Here is a 14,147-nt window from a genome sequence, read left to right as displayed (position 1 = left end):
ACACAGGCAACCCCCGCTTAACAAAGGTTCACACAACGAAATTTCGCTACAACGAAAGTTTAATTTTTACTACCATCTGCTCGTGTGACGAACATCAAACTTGCTTTAACAAAGTTTTATCCAGGTAATTTTTTCCAAGTTTGAAAGCCCCTCCGTATCACGCAAGCCAACAGGCTTTTGAATATACCAGGAGCTGCCGATAAGGCCTGCCTAAGGAGAAATCCTGGGACACCTGTACACCTGTGGAATCAAGATCAAGCCTCTTGTGGACAACACGCACACCACTCACTCCCCTGTTAAAAACATTCACAGCATCAGCAACAGCTCGTGTTCCCTCGCTCAACTTACCCCAAAAACGCCCTGCAATGTGGCCTAGCATTCCTAAGAAGACCAGGAAATCTCTTATTCTCGAAGTGAAGCTGGATATTATTCACAGACACGAGAGAGGCGAGGAAACTATAGCAATGCTTGCCATCATATTGCCTCCATTTACTGTCTCTACTATTTTCAAGTCAGCAGACTCTATTAAGAAGGCTGATGAGACCATATCTTCCTTGCAAGCTAAAAGAATCACCTGAACTCGTGACTCTACAATGAATAGAATGGAAAGTCTTGTGGAAATGTGGTACATAAGTTTTGTATGTGATACAATGATGTGCCCTTTGTTTACATTCCACAGGTTGCCGGTTAGTGTCTTTCCCGTTTCACTCTCCCTCCCTTCATAAATCTAAGTTCATCAACATTATAAAGTTATGTACATACATACATTAGTGTACATTATAATGTCTTAAATTAAACTGCCTAAATGTTCAACTTCATAATTTTTACTTTCATTAAACCTTTCACTGTATTATGATGCACTCTCGCTTTATTTACTTGCAATGGAAGTTCAAGTCAGGGGTTAAACTTGTTATAATTGGTTTGCTTAACGAAGTTTTGCTTAACGAATGTTTTTTTAGGAACGTAACCCCTTCGTTAAGCGGGGATTGCCTTTATTGTGAACTCAAGACCTCGTGATCATGGGTTCCAAAAGTAAAAATAAGAAGACTGAAAAGAAGAAACTTAGAAGAGTCTCGCACTGGTTATGAAACACAGGATAGTTGCAAAATATGAAAGTGGTGTGCGTATCTGTGACATGGCCCTGTGCGCTAATGCTAGTAGTAACTTTAAAGTCAAACCATTGTTGGTATATCATTCTGGGAATCCCAGGGCCTTTAAAGCGCATAAAGGTGTTAAAAGAGAAACTCCAGGTAATGTTGCGTACCAATAGTAAGGAATGGGTAACTCACCAATTCCTCCTCCGTACTACATATCCCTATTTCGTGTTTCTCATCGATATCGGTACGTTTCACGCTTGCACCTATTAGCCTTTTAAAAAAATGTTTTCCTTCCCGAAGGGAGCGTGCCATTTTCTTTGCTTTTGTCCCTGTAACTAAAATATTTAAGGTATATCTCAATAGATGGCGTTCGCGTCAACTCCACGGATGTTTAACATCAGTACATGATGCCGTCACGTAGGGGGTGGACGCGCTGCGCATCCTTCCACAAATATGGCTCAACCCTCAACCTCAGGTAAGGTTTATTGTTACCAAAAAATTACATAGTATTTGCTAGTGCATGAAGAGTTATTCAGTGGGTGTATAGGCACTTTAGTGATTATAGTCCAGAAATGACCTATCAAATATTAAACGTTACGATATCGGTGACTTGTGTACAGAACCCATGTTGACGTGATTTTCAAACGTTTCGATATCGATGCTGTTTTGAGTTAAGTGTAGCAAAGTGGTGTACTCACCAGAAGCATATTAAAAAATAACGACTTTGAAACGTGACGATATCGGTGACTTGTGTATAAGACATATTACTACCTCCTGATGCGTGCCGATATCGACGAGGAGGGTTATATGTTGCAATAAGATTCCAGACTACTATTGTTCATCACTACTATAATTTTAGTAAAATAGCATGCCGTTGTTCTAATTACGTTTCTGTTTCTTCCAGGCGGCATAAATCCTACAAATTTCTACGGGGACAGTCTTCCACCGCGCCCTAGGTACATGGATTATACCTGTAGAGATGAGCCCCGCTCTGACTCAGAGTATTCAGATATTGAGGATGTGGAAGACAGTGGTGATGAGTATCTACTCACCCAAGATGATGAAGCGCAGTTCAGGCGAGATTTGATGCTTGACTTTCAAGGTAAAAATCTCTCTCTCTCTCTCTCTCTCTCTCTCTCTCTCTCTCTCTCTCTCTCTCTCTCTCTCTCTCTCTCTCTCTCAGTGAGCGCATATCCAACATGTATATCTAATTTTCATCAGTGTTGATCTCTAACATGTAAATGTTTTCTTATGTTGCAGATGAAAAGGCAGTCGTTGCTGGCCGATCAAGAAGAAGAACGCTACTTCCTTTGGACCCCGTTGCATTACCTTCAGATGCACCTGCAGCTAATGGGACAACACAAGAAACACTTGCTCATGTTGCCTATGCTAAACAGAATAAAGACACTAGTGATCTTGACTGTGACACTCTTTCAAATAATATCAGTGTTCATGGACATGGTAATTCTTCAGACGTAACCGTCACCACACCTTCAGTAGCTCATGTTTCTGAGGTGGAAAGGGATGAGGAGGTGGAGGAGGAGGTAGAAGATTACAGAAACCTGAAACACAAAATTAATTGGAAACAATGTGATCCTAATGAGAATAATGAAAAAAATATTCCAGAGTTTAGGGGTTTTGTATCAGGCAGAGAAAATGCCTTGCAACCAATAGAATATTTTAGGCAGTTTTTTGACAGAGAATTACTGACACTAATATGTAATGAGAGCAATAGATATGCCTTGCAATGTGACCCAAGCAAACCACTTTCTCTAACAGTACAAGAGCTAGAGGTATTTCTAGGCATTTGTATCTACATGAGTATCGTCAAAATGACCAGCCATCGTAGATACTGGACTTCTGATGCACACCTTAGGGCTGTAATAGACTACATGTCCTGTGCCAGGTGGGAAAGAATCAAGTCATGCATTCACTTTGCAGATAATTCACAGTGTCCTGCAAAAGGAACGCCAGAATATGACAAACTGTACAAAGTTAAGCCACTTTTGAACCACCTAAAGTCCAAGTACAATATGATCCCTATGGATAAGAATGTGTGCGTGGATGAACAAATGATACCATATAAAGGAACAAGAGGTCCAAGATATTACATCAAAGGAAAACCCAACCCTTGGGGTTTCAAAGTATGGACTCTTGCTGGTAGCCATGGTATTGTACACAACTTTGAAGTATGTGTTGGAGCAACTCCTAAGGTCGATGGATTCCCTGATTTGAAATCCAGTGCTAATATTGTGTGCAAATTAGCATCAATCATTCCCACCCACAAGAACTATAGACTTTACATGGATAACCTGTTCTCAACAATTCCCTTGTATTTTGAGATGTATAAAAGGGGAATACTATGCATGGGAACTGTTCGCACCAATAGGCTTTCTGGATTGAGAATGATACCTGACAAAGATTTGAAAGCAAAAGGAAAGTCTGCTTTTGTAGAATATGATGGAAAAGTAGAAACTTGTCCAGAGAGTGTAAGGGTTGTTCGGTGGAATGACAGCAACCTGTGTACCATCATGTCTACCATGGGATCTGCTCAGCCAATTGCAAATATACCTCGTTGGGATAAATCAGTATCCACAACAGAAAAGTCTCCAGTAAACTGCCCTGCTCTCATCAAGCACTATAATGAAAACATGGGGGGAGTAGATAAAATGGATGCCCTCATTGGATTTTACAGAATGTTTTCAGATCTAAAAGTGGTACCACAGAATATTCTTTCACTTTGCAGACCTTAGCATTTGTAATGCCTGGCTACTATACAGAAGGGACATCCAGGCTTTGGATGCACGTGCAAAATATTTGAGCCTACATGATTTCAAATTGGTATTGTCTTCATGTCTGAGGATGCAAGACAAACCTTTATCAGGAAAACGAAGAGGTCGGCCATCAAGTGCATCAGTCGATGAAAGGCTGGTGGAAAAGAAACAAAAAGGCCACAACACAAAACCAATACCACCAAAGCCAGTGAGAGAAGACCAGATTGGACATTTCCCAATCAATGTTCCTAAAAGAGGGAGATGCAAAAACCCATCTTGCAGATCATCTCCTGTAACATGGTGCCTAAAGTGCCAAGTATACCTTTGCAGCACCAGTGAGAAGAGATGCTTCCTTGAATTTCATAGTGTTCAATATGATCTGAAAGATCTGCCACAGTAGAAAGGCACTGGAATTTCGGTTTTAGTTTGCTTCCATGTATTTTGTTTCCATTTATCTATTTTTTAGTGTATACAGTGATTGATATGCAGGAGTGAAAAAAAGAAAATCTCCAATAATGAAGAGATCTGAAATATTTATCTCTGAACTATGGAATCTATATTTTATATTATGCATAACAAAGAATGTCATGTAGCTGAGTTGAAGAATGAACTCTTTCTTATTATTTATATTTTCAGTTCTAAGATAGCAATTTGAATTTAGGTACATGCTATGCAATATTTTGTTTGAAATAATTTCTTATTTTAATCAATATATCAAATGCATTATTTCCTTTTCTGTAATACTGAATATTGCTACAATGATGAGAAAAGAGGAGGTTTTGATGTGAGAATTTCATGTTTCTATTAAATTGATAACAAAAACATATTCCGATTATCATTTTCCATTCATATATACAGTTTCTTGTGAGAATTAACTTTTAAAAATTTATTCTATTTTTTTGGAAATTTTTTTTAGCTATAGCGGTACACGGGAATCATCGATATGGGAACGTTTCAGTAATTCCCACAATAATATATTTTTTCACAAAATAAGTAATAGATGTTTATAAGAAAGGGAAATGTTGTACTTATACAACACCGGAAATTTTTTTTCTCTGTTAAATCAAAATGCATGCGATAAAGGGATATACGAAGTTCTATCATAGCGTCGGTAAGTACAAATGTAAGTTGGGAGTTTTCACTTGCGCTAACCCAGCAGGTTTGGCGAGAAACACACAAAATAACCTGTATTTACATACTGATTACACTTGGAGATTCAATAAACAAGTGAGTACATGGTGTTCTGCCCACAAGCAATTCTTCCTCTTTGCAATGCAAAAAAAGTGGAAGTCTCTAGATGCTATGGTTACCAAAATATCACAGGTTGAATGAGGTGGTATCATCGGTGTTCGTGGCCTTGCATCTGATCGGGTTTAGTGGCCTTGGCTAGAGCAATAGAAAACGGGCCTCTTGTATATCTCTCTCTCTCTCTCTCTCTCTCTCTCTCTCTCTCTCTCTCTCTCTCTCTCTCTCTCTCTCTCTCTCTCTTCCTCCCATCACCTGTTCTGATACCACTCTCATTCAAATGTTGTCTCCCCGCTACATGGCGAGAGACCCGAGGTGTAGAAGTAAGGCACGCGGGAGAGGTGGCGGAATCGGACACCATGAAATCACTATCCATCACCATCCATCGTAGGAGTTAGTGACACAGTGACATATAGCATATGTTTACTCTTCATGAATGTTGCCAGCTCACAAGCAAAGAAGATGGGAAGAAAATAGCCAAAATATAGCCCAAAACGCCTAAACATCTATAGACGTGCCCGAGTCGTAAGAGCGTGTTAGACGTGCCCGAGTCTTAAGAGCGTGATGAACGTCTATCGACGCGTCCCGAGTTTGAGAATGGTGAGTGCCAAAGAATCTTTTACCAGTGCGGAATTATTACCTGACAGTGCCAAAATGTTATCTAAGAATTATTGAATGTTTTTTATGCTACTTTCTTGCCTTACCCATTGTTTTTTTTCCTTTGGATGGTGTTTCAATAAAGTTACCCATACATTGTGATATAGAAAACACGAGTAGGCTCCCTGTGTCGTAAAAAAATTACTTTATAGGGTAACTCTTGTATTGAGTATGATACAACATGCAGTAGACATAGTACATAACTTAGCTATAAAATACATGTATAGCTTGCAGTGTGTGTGTGTGTGTGTGTGTGTGTGTGTGTGTGTGTGTGTGTGTGTATTTACCTAGTTGCAATTTTACAGGGCCTGGGTATCATACTCGTGTGGCCCCGTCTCCATATCTACACACATCCAACTTTCCTTTAAAACTATGCACACTCCTTGCTGACACCACCACCTCACTCAAACTATTCCACACCTCCACACATCTCTGTGGGAAACTATATTTCTTCACATCCTTCAAGCATATTCCCTTGGCTATCTTTTTACTATGCGATCTCGTAGTTCGATTTAAATTTTCTTTTCTCAACATCATTTGCTCATTATCCACTTCATCCAAACCGTGTAACAGTTTATAAACCTGTATTAAATCCCCTCTTTCTCCTCTTTGTTCCAAGGTAAGGAGATTAATTTCTTTTAATCTCTCCTCATAGGTCATTTCTGCCAATTCCGGAACCATTTTTGTTGCCATTCTCTGCAATCTCTCCAGCTTCCTTATATGCTTCTTTTTATAAGGGGACCAAACCACCTCAGCATATTCCAATCTTGGTTTAATTACCTTACTAATTAATTTCTTCATCATATCTTTATCCATATAATGAAAGGCTAATCCAATATTTCTAATCAAATTATATGTCTCTCTAAACATCTTGTCAATATGAGCCTCAAACTGCCCATGGTCTTGTATTATCACTCCCAAATCCTTTTCCTTTTCCACCTTTTTCAACACTACTTCTTCACCCATCTTATATGACCCTCTTGGCCGTCTTCCACTCTTCCCTATCTCCATTGCATGACTTTTGCTCAGATTAAATTCCATCTCCCACCTCTTGCTCCACTCCCAAATCCTATCCAGACCTGCCTGTAAAATTTCACAATCTTCTTCACTCTTCACACACCTACACAACTTCGCATCATCCGCAAACAAATTAATATAACTGCTCACTCCCCCTGGCATATTAATATAGACAAGGAAAAGTATTGGTGCCAGCACTGAACCTTGTGGGACTCCACTCTCCACCACCAACCAGTCCGACTTTGCATCCCTTATTACCGTTCTCATCTCCCATCTCAAGTAGTTTTCCATCCACTTTAACACTTTTCCCTTCAGTCCTCCATAAATCTCTAATTTCCATAGCAGTCTCATGTGAGGTACCTTGTCAAAAGCTTTTTTTAAATCCAAATATACACAGTCCATCTATCCTTCTCTCTCTTGTATTTTGTCAACCACTCGAATAAAAGCTCAGTAGATTTGTTACACATGACCTCCCTTTCCTAAAGCCAAATTGATGATCCAATAATAACTTATGATCCTCCAGGAACCGTATCCAATATTTCTTTATCACCCTCTCACAAATCTTACCGACCACACTTGTTAAAGACACAGGTCTATAGTTAAGAGGCTCTTCCTTACTGCCTTCCTTATAAATGGGCACCACTTCAGCTCTTTTCCACTCTGCCGGTACTTCCCGGTTTCTAATGAGCACCTTATAATATCATATAATGGATCTATCAATTCTTCTCTACATTCCTTCAATAATTTTCCTGAAACTTCATCTGGTCCCATCGCTTTATCATCTTTAAGTTCCTCCAACATTTTATATAACTCCTTTTAGGTATCTTAATGTCATCCATGTCCACATTTCCTTCTACATTCTGAGGCTTTACAAACATTGTTTCTTTAGTAAATACTTGTTGAAACCTATTATTTAGCAATTCTATATATTCTTAGGGTCATCTACTATCCCTTGCTCTCCTTTTAATCTTTCAATGGACTCTCTCTTTTAAGTTTACCATTTATGAACCTGTAAAACAATTTTGGATGTTCCTTACTTTTGTCTACAATATCTTTTCAAATTTTCTTTCTTCCTCCTCCTTACCCTCACATACTCATTTTTCGCCACTCTATAATTCTCCTTATTTAGTATATTCCTGCTCTTTTCCATCTTTTCCAAGCCACATCTCTTTTTCTTTAGCCTTAACATAAGTTGCATTAAACCAATCCTTTCTTCCTTCCTCTCTCGGTTTATACTTTGGTACAAATTTCATAACTCCTTCTTTATAATATTTCATAAAAATCTCATATTTTTTTTGCACTTCTCTGATTTGTAACATCTCCTCCCAATCTAATTTTCTGAAATAAATTTTCAAACTTTCTGTGTCCATCTTTCTATAATTCAATCTACCACTCCTGTATGCCTCATCTCTCCTTCGCTGTGTTATTGTCATCTGCATTTCTATAACCACATGATCACTCTTCCCCAATGGACATTTATATTGTATATCCCCACATAGGTACACTTCTCGTGTTAACACCAAATCCAGTCTAGCCGGTTCATCATCTCCTCTATATCTAGTATTTTCGTTCACCCTCTGTTCCATCATATTTTCCATCATTAGATTAAGGAATCTCTCTCCCATGCTTCCTCTCCAACACCACTTACTAGATTTTCCCAATCCACTTCTTTACAATTAAAATCTCCTACTAGTATCACCTTTCTTTTTCCAGTTAATACACTTTCCAAACTCTGTAAAGTATCCTTGATCATATTGTCATATTCCCTTAATGTCCAAGAATTTGTTTTAGGAGGTACATAGGTCACCATGATTATTAATTCTTTTCCATCACTTTTTAACCTTATGCTTATCACTTCTGCATTGTTCTTCCCATACCAAACCTTATCCACATTTATCTCCTTCTTCGTCATAATCATAACTCCTCCTCCACCTTTGCCCTCTCTATCCTTTCTCCATATATTATATTTATTATCCAAATTTACCTTTGTTTTTTCATGTAATTTTATCTCAGTCAAACACACTATATCAGGCTTCTCCACCATCACATAGTCTTGCAATTCTAATCTACTTGACAGTATCCCATCTATATTAGTATACATTACGGTCCACCTAATGCTCCCTCTAAGGGTTCCTCTGCATTCCTTCTTTCCACATACCATTTTCTGACTCTCTCTCCTATAACTCTCCAAAAAAACTTCGTTTTCCTCTTCAGACCATTCATCATTTTTCCTTCTCTCCTCTTCCAACAATTCCTTATATCTTCTCCTCTCTTCCTCATTTCAATTTTTTCTTACGTACACCTCTTTACAACCTTCTACCTCTCTTAATTTTGATGTTCTATATAAAATGTCCTCCGCAGATTGTTGTGACTTCAGTACTACTTTAATCGGTCTCCTTACTCCCTCCTTATACGGACCCAGTCTATGGATCTCTTCCACTTCTTGTAGGTCTTTTTTTTTTCATCATCATTTAGATTTTTAAACAGATCTCTTACCGTTTTTAATTCTTCTTTAATTCTCTTAGGTTTATATGTTATATTTTGTTCTTTCATTCCAAATATTAACACACTCTTCTTTTCTGCTATTTCTCTTATCAATGTTTCCTTATTCTTCATAACATTAACCAGTTCCTTAGACCTTTCTTTTTTGTCTTCATTCAACTGATCTTTAATTATTTCTTGTAATCAAACCATCTCAGCTTCCCTCGACTCAGTCCATTGTGTTTTCTTCAGTTCCCACTCCCTTTTAACCCCTTCTCGCCGGATGTTAAAAAAGCCCGCCTGTATGATATATGGGCGGTAGTGCCGTGCACCCGAGCGCGGGAAACTCATACAAGCTTGTCATACTTGTCGTCTTTGTGTATTATGCTGCTATTTTTTAGTCACTATATCGCCTTCGAAGAGGAAAGTGGACGCTTCTCTCTTCGGAGAAAAAGAAAAAGAGAGAGAGAGAGTGTGACATTTGCTAATATTTTAGGCACAAGCGGGACGCATGTAGCTTATCTTCGAGAGGAAGAGGGGAGGAGGGAAGGAGAGGAAACGAAGAGAGAGAGAGAGAGAGAGAGAGAGAGAGAGAGAGAGAGAGAGAGAGAGAGAGAGAGAGAATTAGAAAATTTGTTGTTTTGTGTTTGTGTGTGTGTGTGTGTGTGTGTGTGTGTGTGTGTGTGTGTGTGTGTGTGTGTGTGTGTTTTCACGAATGTTACAAGGCGTAAGGATGTAACTTATCTTCGAGAGGGAGATGGGGAGGAGGAGGAGATGGGAGGAGAGGAGAGAGAGAGAGAGAGAGAGAGATGGGAACAGTCTATGCCATTGAGTAATTTTAGACACAAGGCGGGATGCATGTAGCTTATCTTTAGTGATTGGTGGAGACAAGGATGGTGGGAGGAGCACTAGGATTTCAAGGACAGCATATGGCGTGTGTAGTTGGTATCCAACACACTATACGGGACAACTGAACTGAAGAAAGCTCAGAAAAGAAATATGACGTCTACGTAGGCGTCACCGTATATGCTACTGGGGCTTCATGACACCCACATAGGCGTCACCGTATTGAAGAGGTTAAACCTTTCACTTTGCTCACTGATCATTTCCTTAAAGTCATCTTTCTCCTCTACGACTTTCTCCATTTTCTCCTCCAACCGTCTCTTATATTTTTCAACCTCCACTCTCAAGTGTGCATTCTCATCCACCAATCGTTTTTCATTTTTCTCCAGTCTCTTGACTTTCCTTCAAAGCCTTGCGGAATTCTCTATCTTGCTCCTCCTTACTCCTCTGAACTTTTAATTCCTTCACCAACTCCTGAAATTTCATTTCTAGCATTACCAATCTACCTTGCATTGTTGCTCCTGTTGAAGATAGACTCATATTTTGAATGGTTACTTTTGGTTTTGCTCCCTGGGCCTCATTGGCATATTTTGAATTTGGTAACTTATTTCTTACGGGTCTATCCATTTCATTTCACTCTTCGTGGGAGCGTGTGGGTGTGTGGTGGTGTGCACAGGCGGTCAGGCCTGGTAGCTTTGTGTGTGTGGTGGGATGCATTGGTGGCTGTTTATGGCTGGCCTTTGTGTGGTTTCTGCGCTGTCGTTTGGAGAGCGGAGGTTCCAACGCCTCCTATCACTCTTATGTACACGCCACCAGGCTACGTTCACTCTGTATATTCGTTCACTCGCTCTGGTTGCCCTTTTGTGTGTGTGTGTGTGTGTGATTAAAATTATTTGTATTTCAGACACCAACATGGCTGGAAGGCAACGACTATATGAAAAGCGTATATTGGAGGTTTTGGAGGACCTTCCCTCAGATTATGACACAGACACAGAAGTAGAAGAGGATGAAGACGGAGAATTTGTAGATGACCCTGACCAACCCAGGTCCATCTGTCTAACATCTGAGCCATATGCTACAGCTGATAGTGAAAATGGTGCAGCCCAATGCAAAGGAGGTGTGGCCACAAACCAGGAACACCCTGATCAGGAAGGATTGTCTACAAGCACAAATGGTCAAGAACTCCCAACTTTCAGTGAAAAGGAGCTTCCTTCTACTAGTACCCAAGGCTATCAAGCAAGAAGACGGTGGAGAAAGAAATCAGAAGCAGCTCAAAATGTACAATTTCAACCATATTCAAAGAATGAGAGTGTTTATTTCTCTGCCCTTCATGCCTTTCTAGAATTTTTTGATGAAGAAATTATCAGTTCAGTTGTTTACCAGTCAAACCTTTACAGTGTTCAAAAGGGCAAAGCAATAGCTTTGACAGAAGATGAGCTCCATGTTTTTTTTGGAATCAACATAATGATGAGCTACCACAAACTGCCATCTCTGGGAAATTTTTGGGCCACAGGAGAGGACCTGGGAGTTAGACCTATTCAAGAAGCAATGTCACGTGACAGATTTTGCAAAATTCTTAGTAACCTACACCTGAATGACAACCAAAAGATGGACCCCATGAAAAAGGACAAACTTTACAAACTAAGACCACTGGTTGAAAGCCTGAATAAAAAATTTCAAAATATCAGATCTCCTGGAGAGCATATCAGTGTTGATGAATCAATGATTCGCTTCAAAGGGAGATCCTCTTTGAAACAGTATAACCCCATAAAGCCCATCAAGAAGGGATATAAAGTGTGGTGTCTTGCTGATAATGCTGGCTATGTTTTCAAATTTGATATATACACTGGAAAAGGAGAAAACAATGATCCTAACATGAGGAAAGAATTTGGATTAGGTGGAGAGGTAGTTCTCAGACTGACTGAACATCTCCATAACAAAAACCACAAACTTTTCTTTGATAATTACTTTACCTCTTTTTCCCTCCTGGAAGTCTTGCAGGGCCTCAAGATTCAAGCCTGCGGAACTGTGAGACAGACAAGAAAGGATTTCCCTATCCTGGCAGGTGACAAGAAACTAAAAAGAGGACAGTTTGATTACAGGTCCACACCCAATGGCCTAACTGTTTATAAATGGATGGACAAGAAAGCAGTACTCATGGCATCCAACTACCATGGAATTGAAGCCACAACTGTGAAGAGGACAGAAAAAGACAGAAAGAAGGCAATAGTCCCTTGCCCACAAGTAGTGAAGGACTATAATGACAACATGGGTGGTGTAGATAAGCATGATATGCTTCGACAACTTTATGGTACAAACAGGAAGAGCATGAAATGGTGGCACAGAATCTTTTGGGGTCTTCTAGATATGTGCATCGTCAATGCTTATGTTGTGTACAAGGAAAGTCATGGATCTCTTCCACTCCTAGACTTTCGAAGAGACCTAGCCCAAGGACTTCTAACATATTCAAAGGAATGTTCTAGAGGAGCCCCCAAGCGTAGAAAAACTGACTACACTATACCTCCATCTGTTAGGCTCAGCAACACTGGCATTCACTGGCCAAAATTCATAGGGAAAAAAGGAAGGTGTGAGGTATGCTCCAAGAAAGGGGTAGAATCACGCCCAATATCAATCTGTAGTCACTGTGGGATACATCTCTGTTGCAATGCAACAAAAAATTGCTTCTATGAATTTCACACCTAAATGCTTTATGAGTAAAAATTGTAGTTGCCATTGGAGAACAAGAAAAAATTTTGATAATTAATTAATTTATTTATTTATGCACTTTTGTGGAGTAATATAATTATAGAATAAGACCTCTGGCCCTATTCAGACCACATCAGGTATTCAAAGAGAACTATATTTCTGCTAAAAAAAATAAGGCTGGGCCCTGCTCTATAAATTTTATTATCTACACAATCAATTAGAGGAAGACAAAAATTAGGAAATTATTATGCATATTCAATAAAAATATAGTAAATTACTTTAGGTTTATACATCAGTCAGACAAAGAAGACAATAATTTGTGATAATGAAGTGCTGTGATAGGAGTTAATTACCAAAGATAATCACAAAATGTGTTACTAAAAGTTACTTTTTATTCATATGGTTCTTACATGAAAGGAAAATCATATTTATATTAAGTGAAAATTACTTCCTTTTTTTTACCTTCAAAAGCCTGATGGGACTCTGAGATCCCACCTCTGTATTTCTACATGAGAATTACATAATGATAATTTTGCAGAATAAGTAGTTTCTTTAGTTTCCTAAAAAAAATTATATTTCCAAAATTATATTTCCAGATGTGCATGAAAAAACAAAACTTTCATAATTTAGGCATGTTAATTTTTTTGGGGGATAAATTCGTATCACTAGAACGAATTAATTCTATTTCCAATAAATTATATGGGAAAAATTTATCTGATATATGATTTCTTTTATATACAATGATCATCATGGAATTAATTAAATTTGTATCTTGAAGTACCAGTGTAGTGGATTAAATTCTTGGGGAGCCACAGGATCCTCAGTCCCATGGGTGTGAATCCTTGCCACAGTCTGATGGAGCATCCATCCGGGGTAACAGTTTCCATATGCCAAAACCAAAGTCCTTTGTCAGGAGCCACCATTGTAGCCCTAATGGCATAGGGAAACCAGATGTAAAAACTAAGTAGAAAAAAGAAATTAAAAACAATAATGCTAATATACTATATATCAGAGACACAACTTCAATTCAGTAAATTAGCAAAAGTAATGTAGTCATACTCTTACTGGCTTCATAACTCTATGCCACTTATCCTTCACACACACACACATACACACACCGTCATGGCAGAGTTGTAATCACAAGACTTCTGACCAGCCTGGTTGTATATTTTGGGAGAGGATATATTGTTAAAGGTGTCCCATCTTTAAAAGTGAAGGGAAAACAGTGAAACAAGTGCAAAATGGCAACGGGAGTGAGGAAGGGGTCCGGGGATAGTGGTAGCGATATATTGATGGCTAGGAGAGAAATTTACGAGACACCACAAGG

General features: G+C 38.9%; 1 protein-coding gene across 8 annotated transcripts in view; it reads left to right on the top strand.

The window, feature by feature from the left end:
* LOC123499522 (piggyBac transposable element-derived protein 3-like) overlaps positions 1-14,147 on the top strand; it is a 59,187-nt gene that overhangs the window by 25,262 nt on the left and 19,778 nt on the right. For 4 of the 8 annotated variants that reach the window (XM_045247585.1, XM_045247582.1, XM_045247583.1 and 1 more), the window contains one exon: positions 11,019-13,406. The exons of 1 other annotated variant lie outside the window; for it this stretch is intronic. In XM_045247585.1, the coding sequence (XP_045103520.1) occupies positions 11,019-12,817 (1,799 nt within the window). In that variant the 3' untranslated portion in view covers positions 12,818-13,406. Of the gene's footprint in view, positions 1-2,001; positions 2,200-2,357; positions 4,696-11,018; positions 13,408-14,147 lie in introns of those variants that run through there. 3 more of the 8 variants (XM_045247587.1, XM_045247589.1, XM_045247586.1) reach the window with 2 other exon arrangements.

This window comes from Portunus trituberculatus, chromosome 50, assembly GCF_017591435.1.
Source record: "Portunus trituberculatus isolate SZX2019 chromosome 50, ASM1759143v1, whole genome shotgun sequence".
In the NCBI taxonomy this organism is placed as follows: Eukaryota; Metazoa; Arthropoda; class Malacostraca; order Decapoda; family Portunidae; genus Portunus; species Portunus trituberculatus.
This window is presented reverse-complemented; position numbering and strand designations above follow the sequence as displayed.